The following is a 19,951-nucleotide window of genomic DNA, read 5'->3' as shown; positions in this document are numbered from 1 at the left end:
GTAGCGTATACTTCCTGTGATTCTTGATCTGTCATCAAAATAATGGCTGCAATAATTGTAAGAGTGTGGATAGTAAAAAAGAATTAGTTTGTACATGTGTATTTTGTCATTTTAAACAAGTAAGAAAGAAAACCCTCTTTAGATTACAGACCTTAAAATAAAAATGTTTGGAAAAGTCGATTTTTATAGTTTGTAATATTTTAGCCTCATTTACAGTTAATTAAGAAGATTTTTTTTCTGTGTGTTTTTCAGGAGTCCGCCACATCCTTTTATAACAGTGATAACAAACAGGCCTTCAGAGTCGTGGCCCTTGATACTCGAACAGATTGATAGGCTCTTCACTCATTCTGAACAATGGTAAGTTTATGAACTGGACAACAGGATAATGTTCCTTGCAAGGCTTTCCACAATCAGTAAGTGGGTAAAGAGAATAACAGGATAATGTCCCTTGCAAGGCTTTTCACACATCAGTAAGTAGATAAAGAGAATAACAGGATAATGTCCTTTGCAAGACTTTTCACACAACAGTAAGTGGATAAAGAGAACAACAGGATTATGTCCCTTGCAAGGATTTTCACACATCAGTAAGGGGATAAAGAGAATAACAGGATAATGTCCCTTGCAAGGCTTTTCACACATCAGTAAGTAGATAAAGAGAATAACAGGATAATGTCCCTTGCAAGACTTTTAGCACATCAGTAAGTAGATTAAGAGAATAACAGGATAATGTCCCTTGCAAGACTTTTCACACATCAGTAAGTAGATAAAGAGAATAACAGGATAATGTCTGTTGCAAGACTTTTCACACATCAGTAAGTGGATAAAGAGAACAACAGGATTATGTCCCTTGCAAGGCTTTTCGCACATCAGTAAGGGGATAAAGAGAATAACAGGATAATGTCCCTTGCAAGGCTTTTCGCACATCAGTTAGCAGATAAAGAGAATAACAGGATAATGTCCCTTGCAAGACTTTTCGCACATCAGTAAGTAGATAAAGAGAATAACAGGATAATGTCCCTTGCAAGACTTTTCACACATCAGTAAGTGGATAAAGAGAACAACAGGATTATGTCCCTTGCAAGGCTTTTCACACATCAGTAAGTGGATAAAGAAAATAACAGGATAATGTCCCTTGCAAGGCTTTTCACGCATCAGTAAGGGGATAAAGAGAATAACAGGATAATGTCTAGCAAGGCTTTTCGCACATCAGTAAGTGGATAAAGAGAATAACAGGATAATGTCCCTTGCAAGGCTTTTCACACATCAGTAAGGGGATAAGTTTATGCTCATTGATTTTGGGATAATGGTGACAACAACATAGGAATAAAGTCAGTAATTTGATAAAAAAAAAAATGTACTCTGCTATCGAAGTCGAAAGAAGTCCTAAGTAAGTAGATTTTGTGTAATATTATGTATGAAGGGTGCGTTAATTACACTTTTTTTGCTTCTAGAATGCATTAGACATGTTTATACAGTGGTGGAAAGTTTTGCAGATGGAAACTGATAGTAAGGATTTGTTTTGCAGGCAAGAACAAAATGCATCTTTTTAGGGTAGCAGATCACCATTGACTGGCATTTAACAAGGAATCAGTCATCATCCTATTTTCTTTCCTTTTTTTTCATCAGTTTTGTGACAACTAAAGTAAAGTAGGTGTAGGAAAAAGTAATGTATAAAGATACATAAATTAGATGTGAAGTGGTTGTTTGTTATGTCAAACCAAAAAAATAAAAGATGACCTTTTTGGAACACATCAAGCTTGTCCTTATAGTCATAAATATGTAAAATATGATGTAAAATCACATTTTAAAATCAAAATGAATGTGAAATACAGAAAATTTTGATTTTTGGAAACCCATTTTGTCCATGATTTATTGTGATAAAAATGTCAATTTCTGCCTCTGGAATGTCAGAAAATATGCAAAATGTATCAGTTTGATTCTTAATTTATGATGGGATGAAGCATATTTCAGAATCGAAGTAAAAGATAGCACAGTTAAGTTTAATTATTACCAAAAAACCATAGGGTTTAAATTTAGCCTTGTAAATTAGTAGGGGTGGCTTTTATTAAATGTCTATATTTCTGTAAAATCTTAAAATTTCTTATTGGAACTTGGTAGTATATTTGGTATTACATCTTTCTTAAAAATGAGGCTAAAGAAGTTAGGAAATTTGATAAATTTTAAAGTACTTCTTCTAAAGGCCCATGATCAAACTTTCATTTAATTGTAAGAATGGAAAGTTTATTTTTGAGGAAAAAACTTGTGTTTTTTCTGATGCAGTATTACCTATCTGACAGTCTTTTCACTCATTAGCAACAGTGGATAGGTTATATGATTGCAGTGGAATAGTCATAAAGACATTTTTCATCCATTCTGAACGATATCTTTGTAGATTGAATTTAAAATGAAATTCAAAAGGACAACAGGATTATGCCCCCCCCCCACATCCTTAGCAGTAAAGACACCTTTGTTCAGATGGTTCTGCTTAACTGCACATAATAGCCACCAGGGGTAGAAATACAAGAACCTTTAAATAATTTCTGTTCGTGAAGCACTTGATTTGGGTTTTCACCAAATGTCCTTTAGTTTGTTCAAATCATTCAGCTGTATTGCAGTTGAAAATAGAAACACATTTAAATGGCTTCTTTTCAAGAATCATTTGATGGATCTTCAAGAAACTTGGTCTTAGCATTGACCTTTCTCAGATTGACTTCACTTAGAAGCTAGAAACATCATCATGTTGTTGGTGTGATCCAGCAAAACAAACAAATGACTCGGAGCCTCTAGAACTGGAAATAAGAAAAAAATTGAATTCTTGCTCCAGTAAGCTTCTTGATAATTCTTCCCCAAAATTTGTCTAGCATGGATTCAAATTTAATGTCATTCCTTAAAGAAGAGAAAGTATATTGTTTTGTTCATTTGTTTGTCTGTCTCTGGTGGATAGACCATTTGGTTCTCAATCAGTAACTAGCCAATGCTTGATCAAACTTCATACGATGATTGCCTGTGATCAGTGGATGTCTCTCGTCCATTTGGGGGCAGTAGGTCAAAATTGCCAATGGTCTATAGATGACTACTAGTGTATAGGGGTTTAGTAGGTCGAACGTCAAGGAGACAGTGACATTGAGATTGAAACCAATTTCCAGTCAGTAACTAAAGAACATTTTGGCATACAGACATTAGATTAAATAGGATGATTTCCTCTGGTCAATTGTTTGAGGGGTTAGTAGGTCAAAGGTCAAGGTCACCTTGCAGTGATTTTTAGCTCATCTGATTTTTTGAAAAAAAATGATGAGTTATTGTCATCACTTGAGCGGTTGTCGGCGTCGGCGTCGGCGTTGCCTGGTTAAGTTTTATGTTTAGGTCAGCTTTTCTCCTAAACTATCAAAGCTATTGCTTTGAAACTTGGAATACTTGTTCACCATCATAAGCTGACCCTGTATAGCAAGAAACATAACTCCATCTTGCTTTTTGCAAGATTTATGGCCCCTTTTGTACTTAGAAAATATCAGATTTCTTGGTTAAGTTTTATGTTTAGGTCAACTTTTCTCCTAAACTATCAAAGCTATTGCTTTGAAACTTGGAATACTTGTTTACCATCATAAGCAGACCCTGTACATCAAGAAACATAACTCCATCTTGCTTTTTGCAAGAATTATTGCCCCTTTTGGACTTAGAAAATCAGTTTTCTTGGTTAAGTTTTATGTTTAGGTCAGCTTTTATCCTAAACTATCAAAGCTATTCCTTTAAAACTTGCAACACTTGTTCACCATCATAAGCTGACCCTGTACAGCAAGAAACATAACTCCATCCTGCTTTTTGCAAGATTTATGGCCCCTTTTGGACTTAGAAAATATCAGATTTCTTGGTTAAGTTTTATGTTTAGGTCAACTTTTTCTCTTAAACTATCAAAGCTATTGCTTTAAAACTTGCAACTCTTGTTCACCATCATAAGCTGACCCTGTACAGCAAGCAACATAACTCCATCCTGCTTTTTGCAATAATTATTGCCCTTTTTGGACTTAGAAAAATCATTTTCTTGGTTGAATATTATGTTTAAGTCAACTTTTCTCATAAACTATCAAAGCTATTGCTTTAAAACTTGCAACAGTTTTTCACCATCATAAGTGGACACTGTACATCAAGAAACATAACTCTATCCTGCTTTTTGCAAGAGTGATGGCCCTTTTTAGACTTAGAAAATCATGGGTAGGACAATATTTCTACTATACAAAAAAAATCAGATGAGCGTAAGCACCCGCAAGGCGGTGCTCTTTTTTTTGCGTATTTTTACTGCCGAATATCGGCACTTTCCCCTCGCCAAAATAGGCCATTTTTTCTATTTTTCCCCTAAAAAAGAGATGTTTTCCCCCCTCAAATTATAGTATTTTATTTCCAAAATGTAACAGTATATATTCAGGCGTGAGATCCACGATATCTAACATGAAATTGGCAGAAATGACATCAGAAACATCCTTTTTAAGATCAAAATCGCATCAAGGTTACAGTCGCGAAAACACATGACAAACAAAACAAGAGAAATATGGACTTCATTCGGTTTAAATATGTTTCATTATGTCAGTTAATCGTTTATGGTAATGAAAAATGACAATATCTCTCCTAGTTTTTGGAAAATTGGAGATCAAAATCGCCGTGATTGTACCGAATTTCGGATAGTCAAAATTTCGGATGTTATCAAATTTCAAGGGAATGAAGTGAAAATTGATAAATACAATTATTACAAGTTGTATTGGTGTCTTAATTAATTTTATCACCCAAAAATTTCACGATTTTAAATCCAAAAGTGGTTTTGAAAAAATATAAACTCTTTAAACAAAATTCAGTTAGGAAATGTAAAGATTTATATCACTTAGTATGGAAATTAAACATATTTATATTTTTCCCAATTTGGGGAATTATCGCGCTTATTTTCCCAATTCAGCGGGCACAGGCACCTTTATTTTTTTCCAAAAAATATCACTGCCTTGACCTCAAGACTTAAAACAATTTCTGCTTAATAACAAAAGAATGCTTTTGCCTTATGGTTTTGAAATTGATAGACGTATTGCCTGTTGTCAACAGATGACCCCTAATATTTTAATATTTTCAAGAAGTCAAGGTCAAAGTGATCTTGAAATTTTAAATGGTTACCAGTTAATATCTGAAGCACTTGGGCTTTAACATTTCATAGAATGAGTGCTTGTGGTCTGGAGAGAACTCCACGTGTTTTGGGGTCACAGTAATCTTGAGATTGAAAACTGTTTCTTATCTCTTTCAAGAGATGCTTTTAGCTGGCAGTCTTCATAGGATAGTTACCTGTAGTCATTAGAAGACCCCTGTTTTGTTTGAGGTCATTTGGTCAATAGTCAATTTCCTACCTTGCAAAAGTACATATCAGGTTGCTGTTGACAGGCCATGATTGGGGGCATTTGTGTTAGTTCAAATGGAAGTGCTTAACTGCACTTAAGTGTCCCCAGATATAATCATTGAAGTAGGGGCCTCTGTGGCCAGTAGGGTAAGGACACTGGCTTCGAACAACTTTGAAACCTGCTTTTGGTGTTGAATTTTTTCATGTGAGGAAGCCAACCAGCTGGTTTACAGAATGTGGTTCTACCAAGGTGCCTGCCCGTGCCTAAAATAATGCTCAGTAGAAAATATCACATCTGTATCTTAGACATGGTTTAAAGGTTTACAAAAAGACATGGTATTTATGTTAACTGTTTAGGGGAAATATGGCCGTGCAAGCTTCAGTGAAATTGCTTTAAGACCACTGTGACAAGAGTTATGACCCTTAGTACTTAGAAAATGTTCACTTAACAGGTAATACTTGGTATTTCTTTGCAAATGGCATAGGTCCATTTTTATGCCCCCACTTTTATGCCCCCATTTTTATGCCCCAACTGTCCATCCGTCTGTCCGAGAATGTTGTGTCGTGCCTAGCTCCAAAAGTATTTAACGTAAAATCACAAAACTTTACCGGAATGTTGAGCAGCATGTGTAGTTGTGCACCTGGGGTTTCGCGTCCGGATTCATTCAGTCATGTAGGAGTTATGGCCCCTGACTTCGTAAAAATCGGTCATTTTAGTGTTGTGTCGCGCCTAGCTCCAAAAGTATTTGACCTAGAGTCACAAAACTTTACAGGAATATTGGTTAGTATATGTAGTTGTGCACCTGGGGTTTCACATCCGGATTCATTCAGTCATGTAGGAGTTATGGCCCCTGACTTAGTTAAAAATTGGTAATTTTAATGTTGTGTCACCCATAGCTCCAAAAGTATTTGACCTAGAGTCACCAAAGTTTACAGGAATGTTGGTCAGCATGTGCAGTTGTGCACCTGGGGTTTCGCGTCCGGATTCATTCAGTCGTGTAGGAGTTATGGCCCCTGACCTAGGAAAAAAATTGTGTCCTTTGTCATGTAGTGGGGGCATTTGTGTCCCATTGACACATTTCTAGTTGCTATGGGATATTGTAACCAAGTGTAGTACAGATGTAGCTTTCTTGGAGATAGAGATGACAATTGCATGCAGTTCACTGGGCTCTAATCAATGTTGCTGTTACCTTACTAAAACAGAAATTATTTTCTGCACAATCTTCAGTAAGGAATAAGGTTTTGTGACCAAACTTGGAATTTATGAAGCAGATGCTTTTTCAAGGATGAAGTTTATCCCGTTTGGTGGCGGATACCACTAAATTTGCTTGTTTAAATGGTCTCACCTAACTGCTTTTTAGCTCACCAGAGCACAAAGTGCTCAAGGTGAACTATTGTGACTGGTCATTGTCCAGCTTCCGCCGCTGTGTTGTCCGTCAACATTTGCCTTGTGAACACTCTACAGGCCACATTTATGACCAAATCTTTATGAAACTTGGTCAGAATGTTAGTCTTGATGATGTCTAGGTCAAGTGCAAAACTGGGTTATGTGGGGTGAAAAACTAGGTCAGTAGGTCAGATCAAAGGAAAAGCTTATGAACACTCTAGAGACCACATTTTTGACCCAATCTTTATGAAACTTGGTCAGAATGTTAGTCTTGATGATCTCTAGGTCAAATTCAAAACTGTGTCATGTGGGGTCAAAAACTAGGTCAGTAGGTCAGATCAAAGGAAAAGCTTGTGAACACTCTAGAGACCACATTTGTGACTTAATCTTTATGAAACTTAGTCAGAATGTTAGTCTAGATGATTTTTAGGTCAAGTTCAAAACTAGGTCATGTTGGGTCAGTAACCAGGTCAGTAGGTAAAATCAAAGGAAAAGCTTGTGAACACTCTACAGGCCACATTTATGACCCAATATTTATGAAACTTGGTCAGAATGTTAGTCTTGATAATCTCTATGTCAAGTTCGAAACTGGGTCATGTGGGGTCAAAAACTAGGTCAGTAGGTCAGATCAATGGAAAGCCTTGTGAACACTCTAGAAACCACATTTATGACCCAATCTTTATGAAACTTGGTCAGAGTGTTAGTCTTGATGATCTTTAGGTCAAGTTCGAAACTGGGTTATGTTGGATCAAAAACTAGGTCACCTGGTCAAATCAAAGGAAAAGCTTGTGAACACTCTAGAGGCCAGAGGTTGTGTCCCAATATTTATGAAACTTAGAAAGTTTGGCTAGATGATTGATTTCTAGGTCAAGTTTGAATCTGAGTCATGTGGGGTCAAAAACTAGGTCACCTGGTCAAATCAAAGAAAACACTTGTGAACACTTTAGAGGCCACAGTTGTAACTCAATCTGTATGAAACTGGGTCAGAATGTTTGGCTTAATCATTTCTAGGTCAAGTTTAAATCTGGGTCATGTAAGGGTCAAAAACTAGGTCACTAGGCCAGATCAAAGGAAAATCTTTTCAACACTCCAGAGACTACAATTTAAGTTTGAAACTCGTGAGAATTAGTCAGAATGTTTGTTTTGATAATCTGTAGGTCAAGTTGGAATCTGGGTCATATGGGGTCAAAAACTAGGTCACCTGGTCAAATCAAAGGAAAAGCTTGTGAAATCTCTAGAAGCCACAGTTGTAACCAAATCTTAATGAAATTTAATCAGAATGTTTGTCTTGATGATCTTTAGGTCAAGTTCAAGTCCTAGTCATATGGGGTCAAAAACTAGGTCAGTCAACTCTGGTGAGCGATATATAGGGCCCAGGGCTCCGGAAATTTTGATAACTCAGTCGGTCAGAAACGAAATCCTGACATCGGCGCTACCCCACCCACCGCATTCCTAATATTACATATTTTGTAAAACGTGATAGGGTAAAGAAATAAGCATGTCATGCATTAAAACTGAGTTACCAGTCACCGTGCGTTACCATACAATGAAGACAGTTATTCAGTGTTATGTGTGATCGTTACTTTGTTTAAATTTCGATGTTTTTCCGAGATAATACGAGGCATTGACACCGTGTGCGTAACTAGTCTAAAAGCCAACGCACGTGACTTCGATACCGTATACACGGCAGATACTTTGTGATGTTTCCTCATTCTTTGACGGAATTCTATAAAATACAATGCGTCAAAGTGAATTACACGACACATATTCTCTGCTAAACAGCCTCAGTATTTAAAGAATACTCTGCCGCGGACCGAATGTGTACATTATTTGAATGCTGAGATCGAATTTCTCGCATGTATAGTACCAAAACGTCACGCGGGTTGGCCACGGATATTTCATTTCACTTACGTTGTACTTCAGTAAGCAACTACATTTTATAAAGTTATATGTTCCCTTCTGATGTAAAGAAAATTTCATTTTGAAACGTTTTTTTAAAAGACCGATTTGATAAACAGTGCCGCTCCGGTTTTCTTTATCATTCGTGGTTGCCCGTCCATTTTTTTCTTTTTTGTACAGTTGGGTTGCAAAGACGATTTTCTGCATTTGTTTCAACTGAAGCCCCAACAAATGAATCATGTAATTTTTTCAAATCAAGTAATTATAAAATTTATTTTTTTATTGGTTTTCCGTGTGATGTCTCATTAAATCAAAGACCTATAATGTACAATTATAGCTCTTTGATTAAATGCAGCGACCATTTGTTTGTTACCGTGATCAAACATAGCCTTTTGAAATAAACCATCTGTCGGATTCTAAATAAAAGAAGAGGATCCCCGTCGAAATGATTTGGATCCAGTCACAAACGTTAGGAAATTAGTCAAAAATGTTTAATACACCGCAGTCGACTGTCTGCAAACATTAAAGGATGTGCCGCACGAGCACTGATTGCGTCACGCGCTAATTACAGACCGATTATCAAAGTGACAATCAGACCGATTGACACGTTGATTGATTATCTGACAATTTCCTACTTGGCAGGTGATCGTGTATTGAGATATCAGACCGAAATTTATACTTTTCTCCATTTTTACGGGACCGATTTTTTCGTTTTTTCACTTCAAGAATCGGTCTGAAAAGTCAAAAATCGGTCCAAAACCGACAAACCGGCAAATTTCCGAAGCCCTGATAGGGCCATCATGGCCCTCTTGTTTAAAAGACTGCTTCTTGAGAACTTTTGCATGAGAGTTAAAAATATAAAAGAAAACTTGAAATAGTTTATTCTTTTAAATATCTGGTCAGGTGTGCAACCAATGCCTTATAGCCCTTTTGTTATTCATTCTGAAATACAAAAGGATATTGGTCCTTGTCTGGCTATTCTGTTATTTGTAAACTGTGATCATATACAGTACATCCTACATAGGACTAAGCAAATAGGAAGTTTGTAATCTTTTTATGCCCCTAGGCATATAGCCATTGAACTGTCTGTCAGTTTGTCTGCCCCTATTAACTAGATTTTACTGTTTCGTCTACAGCCCACATTAATGATCTGATTTAGTTCATACTCACACTTAACAATCCTTATGGGAAAACCTACAAACTGACCTGCCCGCCGGCTTAGCTCAATAAGGAGAACGCAGTTCTACGGAAAGTGGGTCTTGAGTTTGATCCCTGGATGGGTTGTATGTTCTCCATGATGATTTGATAAAAGACATTGTGTCTGAAATCATTCGTCCTCCACCTCTGATTCATGTGGGGAAGTTGGCAGTTACATCCAGAGAACAGGTTTGTACTACTTCAGAATCCAGGAACACTGGTAAGGTTAACTGCCCGTCGTTGTGTAACTGAAATACTGTTGAAAAACAGTGTTAAACCCAAAACAAACAAACTGACCTATATATAGATGACCTTGAACTTCATATGACCTTCACCTTCAAACTTAAGATGTGGAAAAATAACATTTTACGGTCCTACAGACCACATTAATGACTCAGTTTAGTTAATATTCACTGAAAGAATTCATGAAACCTTGTGGCCAGACCTACAAACTGACATAATAAAGATGACCTTGACCTTCATATGACCATCACCTTCAAACTTAAAACCTCAAAAAAAAACAACATTTTGGTTAACCAGATTTTACTGTTTTGCCAACACTGTCCACATTAATGACCTGATTTTGTTCATACTCACAGTCAATGATTCTTGTGGCAAGACCTACGAAATGACCTTCACCTACAAACTTAAAACCTTTAATAAACAATATTTTTGGTCCAAAAATAGCAAATAATTTCACAAATATGTCTATTTTCAGTGTACAGAAGAATGCTTTTGTGATGTTGGATCCATTCATAAAATTTGTGTTACTGGACCCAAAATGTAGTGAGCAGTACAGCCGGTTAAGGGCCAACATGAAGGTGAGGCTGGTGAACCTTGTTGGCAGGGCAGAAAACAGAGACCTACAGAATGATTGTCTCCAATACCTTGTTGACTTACTATATACAATGCAGGTTAGAAAGTTTTTCATGTGTTTAAAACTTCATGTTAAGCTTATGTTGAACTCAATCATGTGACCTCCATCAATGGTCTGTCTTCTCAATGCTTCCTTTAAATGACTTCTTTTCCTGAACTGGTGATACTAGGATTCAAAGTGTTACAAGTCCCAGTTGACTGAACATGAATAAATAGGCCAGACTTAAAAATGTCTTTGTTTTAGGTCTTAAAACTGCTTTGATAAGCTCAAAGTAACCTAATATGATTATTTAATAAATGGTATCAGGCAGACTAGTCATAATAATTCTGTTGTTTCAGTGTTGTTTTGACCTCTTGTATCTCACTGTGAAGTGTCCATCCTCCTCATCCCTATTTTCTAATTAGGTTTTTGCTTTAAACAACTTTTTTGAACTTTTATAGAATTTAACCAAAATTTGCTTGAAGCACCATCTATAGTGGTATGGATTAGCTAAATTTGGCTTAAAGCATCATCTGCAGTGGCAGGGATTAGCCAAATTGGCTTGAAGGATCATCTGTATTAGAAGGGATTAGCCATATAGGTTTGCAGCATCATCTATAGTGGTACGGATTATCCAGACTTGGCTTAAAGCATCATCTGCAGTGGTAGGGCTAAGCCAAAATTGGCTTGAAGCTTGATGACTCTAACAACAGACATGCAGCAGGATAGGATTTCTTATTGCTGCATGCTTGATTGATATAGAGCTCAATCATGTAAAAGGTCATAGCCTATCTAGACCATATGTCATAAGGAGAATTTAAGGTATAGAATAACAAAAAAAATGAATGACCTGAAAAGTTGTCTGAATACAGACTATTTAGAAGAGAATCATTGTAACCACTCAAAATACAATGTCTTGGCCCTAAGAGGTAATCAAAGTACTGAAAGTACAGAAAGGCTGGCTACCACAAAACACTGGTACATTATTATGGGTATGTCAATTTTCCTAACCATCATATAGGGAAGGAACGTGACTAAACAATAATCATTAACAGTCCGGTTTATAGCCGGGTTCTAGCCCAAAATTTCCCTCATACCGACAAGAAAATCGCCCCATCTGATCAGTGTTCATACATTAATACATGATGTGTGTGTGCGTGCGTGCGTGTGTGTGTTTGTGTGATTGCATATCGAAATATAGATGCGGAGTTTGTTACCTTTATATTTTATCTGATATAATGTTCCTCAATGTTTATTATCGCTTCTTTAGAAACATATATAAACGGTTATGGCACGCCAATTGTTCAATAATAACGTGAACCTAGGTTCACGGTCGAAAAACTAGAATTAACAATAGATAAACTAGTTCGAATGTAAAACCAGGTTTTTCTAACACATACCCATATTTTCGAGCGAAAACACGCCCGTGAACCAATGTTTCAACTAGGTTTTTCAATTGAACTTTGAATTTCGGCCATTATTCTAAGTTCACAAGCGTTGACCTATGTTTATGGGAGTAAACCAGGGTTCACAAGTGTAAACCATAGTTTACGAATGTGAACACATGTTAACGATCGAGACCTTACGTTTACGACCGTGAACATGGGTTTACGACCATAAACATAGGTTTACGCTAGTGAACATAGGATAATGACCAAAAACCATAGTTTTGTTCGAGAAACCAAGTTTTTCCAACGTAAACCTAGGTTCAAGTTCGTAAACCCAAGTTCATGGACGTAAACATAGGTTCACGTCCATAAACAATGGTTCTCGGTAATCAAATTATCAAATAATTACATTCTTGGTCGAAAAACTAGGATTATCGAATACTAACATAAATTTTCGAGCGAACACACAGGATAACGGGCGTAAACTATAGTTTACTCTCTTGAACCCATGTTTACGTCCGATAAACTAGGTTTCTCGATTGACCTTTGATGCACAAGTTAATCAAGATGGTTCATCACAACAATACTCTATGCTCGCCTTAGTTTGATATGGAAAACCCATAATATCTAAGATTTTGCAAACATCTTTCCCGCACAATTTTCATTCTGTGTTTTGTGGTAGCCAGCCTTGCTGTACTTTCAGTACTTTGATTCGATCATGAATCTGGGTTCACGTTATAATTGGGCAATCGGCGTGCCATAACCATTTATATATGTTTATAAAGAAGCATTAATAAACATTGAGGGACATAATATCAGATAAAGTATAAAGGTAGCAAACACAACATCTATACTTCGATATGCAACCCCCTCCCCACCTACACACATACACAAACAAATTTATGAATGTATGAACACTTATAAGATGGGGTGATTTTCTTGTCGGTATGAGGGAATACAACTATAAACCGGACTGTTAATGATTATGGTCTAGTCGTGTTCCTTCCCTAATACGATAATTAGGAAAATTGCCAGACCCGTAATAGTGTACCTCCTTTTTTTTTAAAAGTATTCCATTCCTACCATAGGCTGCTTTAACTAATTTTTCAGGAAGGCATAGGTTCAAGCCCAACTAGGACCAATCTTTGTTCATTATATTTCTTCTTTCTAGTAAGAAAAACTGATTTTTTACAATACTTATTATCATTGATTTGTCGTACAAAAGCGGACATTTTTCATTTGATTAGCCATTTCTTGCTGTTTAAATTGAATTTAACCTGAAGGGTGAATGTTTAGACATCTTTGAAAATACTTTGTTACATTTTGCATAAGTTCTTGATTTTGCATCTTTTCTTTAGTTTACAAAGTTTGGATGCAAAAATCAAGAACTTATGCAAAATGTAACAAAGTATTTTCAAAGATGTCTAAACATTCACCCTTCAGGTTAAATTCAATTTAAACAGCAAGAAATGGCTAATCAAATGAAAAATGTCCGCTTTTGTACGACAAATCAATGATAACAAGTATTGTAAAAAAACAGTTTTTCTTACTAGAAAGATAGGTAGGTCTTACTTCTGCCCTATGGTTCTTTTTGAATGCAGAGAGCAAGGCTATAATTCTTAAGAGTTGGAGCTTAATTTCTGTCCGATTAAATTCTCTTACTCGAGGCTCCCAAGAAAAGTTGTTATCGACAATTTTATTTTGTGTTTTATAATTGTTACGCAATACTTTGAGGTTTCATTTAGAAAAATATGAGGTAAAATGACTTCTCTGCGATCGTTATGCGCAATGCCTATCACTCTGAAACTTGTCTCTGTTTCAGCTGGAGGAAAAAACATAATTTATACAAGATTTACAAATAAAAAAAAAAAAACATCAAATAACAACGACATAGAAAAAGTCGTTTAAAGATGCAACACAGTGCGAAACAGTGTTAACTTCAGGACTGTATCAGTTAATGCATTTGTTAAACATTACCGTTACGGGTCCACTATCTTAAAATAACCTGAAATACAGCTGAAAACGTGTTTAAACAAAAATCGCTTACATCTATGCCCTTTAAACAAAATGGTGAAAAGGCACTTTTTGCAATATATCTTTCAGCATTTGCCAGAATGTTTCTAAAATGAATTTAGTATAGAAATAGCAAAAAAGAAAAAAAGAAAGAAAGAAAAAAAGAATATATAGCATCTTTAGACATACAACTCGTAGAAAGTGGTCATTTGTTTCTTCTCACGTTACTGTGGAAATTCCACGCAGCGATTACGTCCCTTAATACCTATAGCAAATGATCTGAAAGAATAGATTCTTACAACTTTAGCCCTAAATATAAGACCTGACATAACTCATATCACTATAAGTTCATTTTAATTGATATTTCATATTTCTCATTTTCCATGTTATGTCAGGTCATCGAATAATGCACAGTGTAACTCAAATCAACAATTGTTTCTCGGAACCAGCGTTTGTTTAATTAGCTATTTATAGGCCGGGGTCATAATCTATAACAAAACGGTCAACAGTGTTGAGTTATGAAAAAGTTCCATTCATACAGACATTTCATTCATAGGAGCGAATTAATTTACCTTCATTATGTAATATTTTCTAATATAATCTTTCTAGTATTTACCGTTAGAAAAATAAAACATTAATATAACATGTTAAAGCAAACAGATTTACTGAAACAGGTAAGTTTAACAATCTTTATACAACTCTGTGGCAAAACTGATAAATGTGGCGAACTATTTGAATTGCGCATGAAATGGTTTTGTGTTGTCAGTCTCAGCACCTTTGAACTTTCGTTGAACTTTGCAGAATTTCGATTTTTGGTTATAATAGTAAAAACAAAAAAGTCTTTTAGTGGTATCTCATAAAACTGTTGGTTCTGTTTTGAAATATATTCGCAGAAATGTTATTTTGATGGCCCATGTCTCAACCAATACTCTTCTTTATGGAAAACATGCATGTCAGAAAGCTTGGCATTTTAACATTATATAATTATACATATTCAACATTGACACAAACTGTTTCCTAGGCTGCTTACCCAATTTTGAAATAATGGCATACTAACTTCTTGGGTTACCATCTAAAAGATTGTGCAGGTTATTCTGATTTGTCAAAAAAAATGGCTGCCAGAACTCAAAATAGGAAAACCTTCAAAAGACATCTTCTCATAAACAGCTGTTAGTATTTTAAGGAGTGGTCGCTTTTTTAGCTTGACTATTCAGAGAATATAGAGGGCTGTTGTACTTACTGGCATTTGCATGGCCAGGAGTTTTGCTTTTTTGGTTAAAGGTTTATTGCAAAATTCTCAGTTTCACTAAATATCCTAAGTGCTCCCTATATCATCATCAAATTTTGTATGATGATTGGTCTTGGTAAGAGGCAGACATTATTTGATTACCTCACAATTTCATTTTGTCTTTAAAAACTATGTTTTATCTTTCATTGGTTTTTGGCAGATTGCTTCACGGTTGACTGTTTACTAAAACTATTATTTTTGTTACCTGTTCAGGTGAGGTAATGTTTAGTTTGTAGCAGAAGTCTCCCTTCCAGTACAGATTGATACAGGATATTATGGCTAAAATTTAACAGATGGATATTAATAGAGTTGTATTTTCGTATTGAGAAGAACGAGGGAACATTAGAAATTGTGTGAGCTGTATATTATGTAATGTTGAGAAATATGCTAGTTTTCCCAGAAAGAAAACAACAACATATATACAGGTCCGCCTCAAAATTTAACAACATAGCGATTTGTCTCATAATTTTTCGTGTACCCAAATGTCAGAATCAGGATGAAATATATATGTTGTTTTTGCATAAGAAACATGATACTTTTAAAATCTTTTCTTTTGAAGAGGCAGGCCAGTTTTCAAAAAGATTTGGCAGAAACATTTCTTTGATTATTCTTTGTCAAAATTCTTATTTATTTAGGCTGTGAAACTCAGATTGTCAAAATCCTTATCTATTTAGGCTGTGAAACTCAGATTGTCAAAATCCTTACCTATTTAGGCTGTGAAACTCAGATGAACCATCTAGGGCCCTCATGATTCTCCTGTTAACATTCATCATGAAACAAGATAATTTCCATTTTGTCATTTTCACCACACAACATTTCCAACTTCTTTTAAAGACATTTTTGTTCACTTTAAGGACATTCTTGAATATTCTTGTAGTTTTGCATTTTCTAAACGCAATAAATTAAGAAAAAGCCCTGATGACCTCAATTTTTTCTTTTGTATATAAAGTGCCTTTGGACATGTTTGTCATGAAAAAGGCGCTATACAAAACTTGTATAATATAATATATATATAGGTACACAGTTTCAAACAGGTTGTATGATATAATTTTGAAAACATGAATTATTACAAATTTGGGTTGCACTGGAGGGAATGGGTAGAGATTTAAGCTTTCAGACCTGTCTAACAAAATGATAATTTACTGAATGTGTAGCAACATTCACAGCAATTTTTAAACAAAGTTTCATCATCAAGCATACAAGACCAAAAAACTTTTCTTTGAGACTTTGCATTCTCATACAATAATTGTATGATAACAGTGAAATTTATAAAAAAAAATTGAAAAAATGTTCTTAACCCTTACCATGTTAAACACGACTGATTCTGGCTTTGCGACCAGTGTAGATAATGATCAGCCTGCACATCCATGCAGTCTGATCATGATCAGCACTGTTCTCCATTCAGTCAGTATTTTTTGGTAAGCATCCCTTTTAACAGTTAATGGTACTGTCCAAATTGAAAGATGGACAAGTTCATTATAGAAATTTAGCAGGGTAAAGGTTAATAAAACATCATTAAACAGATTCTAAACCCATGCACGAGGCCTCTGTGGCCGAGTGGTTAGAGTCGTTGACTTCAAACCATTTGCCCCTCATCGATGTGGGTTCGAAACCTCATTTGGGGCGTAGAATTCTTCACGTGAGGAAGCTATCCAGCTGGCTTACGGAAGGTCAGTGGTTCTACCCGGGTGCCCGCTCGTGATGAAATTATGCACGGAGGGGCACCTGGGGTCTTCCTCCACCATTAAAGCTGGAAAGTCGCCATATGACCTAAAAAATTGTGTCGGTGCGACGTTAAACCCAACAAAAAAACAAAAACAAAAAAACCCATGCACATGCTGCCAGAAAACAAAAAGATGTGACCAAAAAAATCCCATGACAAATAATAGTGATCTTATGGGATACGAAAATCACAAGTTATGGAAATTAGGTGTATAAATCTTTTAAGGTTAATTTATTCATATGACACCAAATAAAAGAAGCATAAAGGCTGGCATCGCTGGTGGTGACATCAGTAATAGAATTTTCAGGAGACTGCAAGCAACAAATTGCTATATATTTTGGCCAAGCAGAAAATTATTTTCACCCTTCAAAGCATTTTCTCATTTACAATAATCAGATTTTCTTCTCTAGTTATTAATTTCTGAAACATTATTAGAAATCTTTGAAATATTATTAGAAAACAGTTTCTGCTGAATTGAAGATAGTCTAATAACTACAAAATTTTTGGAAAGTGTAAGTATTGAAATTGTGCAAGTGAAAAACAGAAATTTCAGTGACACTTCGTAGCAGAAAATGGTATTCATGAAATAGATTTTTATGTTTTGCTATTTTTCGTATGAGATTTAAATTATAGGAATAGTCCAACATATTTTTCATCCAGACTGCAGAGTAGAATTTGCTTCATTTTACTGAAAAAAGGGTGTAAAAAACAACTTGCCTGCATTTTGCTTTTTTAACTCCTACTTAAAATATATAAAAATATAATATAGTAGACCACCCTACTGCACCTAAACAGAATAAAGCCAGTAAACTAATTTAAAGAAAACAAGAATATTCTATGTAACTTCCTTAGACCATGACAAAATTAGTGCCCTCTCAATATATGCGATTATTACACAGTCTGTCAAGAAATGCATAAATCTCAGAAGTATTCAGATGTTTTTAAGAAACCATGACAAGTCTTGCTGCCTTTCAGTCTCAGTTGCATGACAAAGAAGGTACTTGTCAATGATGATTATTGCAAAATGTCTCTATACCAATTGTCATGATCAGCCACAATCAAACAAAGTCTGTTATTATTTTTCTAGGTTGCATTTTATGCTTTCAAATGATCTTCCTATGGGATCATGGAATCTATTCAAAGTTTCTGTATAATAAGAGTTCTGCTTAACTTTTAACCTGTTGGTGGCAAAAGGGGCCTCCGTGGCCGAGTGGTTAGATTCGTTGACTTCAAACCATTTGCCCCTCATCGATGTGGGTTCGAAACCTCATTTGAGGCGTAGAATTCTTCACGTGAGGAAGCCATCCAGCTGGCTTACGGAAGGTCGGTGGTTCTACCCAGGTGCCCGCTCCTGATGAAATTATGTACGGAGGGGCACCTGGGGTCTTCCCCCACCATTAAAGCTGGAAAGTTGCCATATGACCTAAAATTGTGTCGGTGCGACGTTAAACCCAACAAAATAAAATAAATGTTGGTGGCAAGTGATTCTGCATTTGCAACTGGTGCAGACCAAGACCAGCCTGCATGTACATTAATTCAGTCAGTAAATTTTCAGTACCGTATTTTGGGGTGTATTGGTCGCAGTAATGTATAGTTTGCACCCAATTTTTGCTCTGGAAATGGTCAGAAAATTTAAGTTCAAGTGTATAAGTCGCTGTTAAATTTTGGATTTTTCCCAGCAATATTTACTGTAATGGCGGCCGCCATGTTGATGGTGCAGACTGAGTTATTAACAGAATCTGATTGGTGGAAAGCGTACAGGGTTATTTTCGAGGACGGACCTATCCAGATTTTGTCCAACCCGGTGTACAAGTACTTGTCAGTGGCGTCCAGTAAAACAAAAGTAGATACAAACGTAATTCAAACTGCAAGTACAGCATGGAATTGTAGTCATTCATAATTTTAATGGCCTGTGTGGGATATTTACGATATACCTTAATATTGAAAATAACCGCTATTCCTTGAAATGCTGCCGAAATTGATCTTTTTTTATCATTTTGCTCGTTCGTAACAAATGCACCTAATTTTCCGAGTGCCACGGCCAGAAAATTGGCCCGAAAAAAATTTTGCTGGCAATGTTCTGTAGTATAAGTCACAGGAACTTTTTCAGGCAGCAAAATGAGTAAAAAAAGTGCGACCAATACACCCCAAAATATGGTAAACACCCCTTTAAATATAAGTGGTACTGCCCAAATTTAATGATGGAACAGTCCATTTTAGAAATTTAGCAGGGTAAAGGTTAAAAAGCAAAAAAAAACTGCTCGGGAGCACGAGAGTTGTACATTTTATTACCTTTCATTTACAAACGTAATGAAACTAAGCCTGCTGTTACTTCCATTGGTTGAAATCTGACTCTTTATAAGTCATGGCGTTGAATTCATCCATCTGACATACGGAATGTCGATGGTTCTTCCCAGGTGCCCACTAGTGATGAAATAATGCACAGAGGGGCACCTGGGGCCTTCCTCCACCATCAGAGATGGAAAGTTGCCATTTGACATATAACTGTGTTGGTGGGATGTAAAACCCAACAAAAAATACACGAGATATTACTGGCTATCCAGTGTCAACACTACAAATAACCTTGATCGAAAAAATAACCCTAATGGACAAATAACCCTGATGTAAATGAGCAGGTTGACTTTTCCATCTATTGATACAAAACCTATCCTTTCAAATCGGCTTGACAGTTTTATTGTGTATGGTTTTTGTCTGGAACTGATTGTTATGTCTTCAGAAATTCTGGAGCAATTTCTTCAGTCTGAAAAATCAAACAAAAACCTTAATCCTTGACCATTCCTTCAGTCTGAAAAATCAAACAAAAACTTAAGT

The 19,951-nt window shown here is 35.9% G+C and overlaps 1 protein-coding gene across 1 annotated transcript in view; it reads left to right on the top strand.

The window, feature by feature from the left end:
- LOC128558903 (focadhesin-like) overlaps positions 1 to 19,951 on the top strand; it is a 322,592-nt gene that overhangs the window by 260,628 nt on the left and 42,013 nt on the right. Inside the window, exons 6-7 of the mRNA XM_053549183.1 lie at positions 253 to 357; positions 10,570 to 10,765. Coding sequence (XP_053405158.1) covers positions 253 to 357; positions 10,570 to 10,765 — 301 coding nt within the window. The remainder of the gene's footprint in view (positions 1 to 252; positions 358 to 10,569; positions 10,766 to 19,951) is intronic.

Source organism: Mercenaria mercenaria, chromosome 8, assembly GCF_021730395.1.
Source record: "Mercenaria mercenaria strain notata chromosome 8, MADL_Memer_1, whole genome shotgun sequence".
Classification (NCBI taxonomy): Eukaryota; Metazoa; Mollusca; class Bivalvia; order Venerida; family Veneridae; genus Mercenaria; species Mercenaria mercenaria.
The sequence above is the reverse complement of the archived record's forward strand: the minus strand, read 5'-3'. Positions and strand labels throughout refer to the sequence as shown.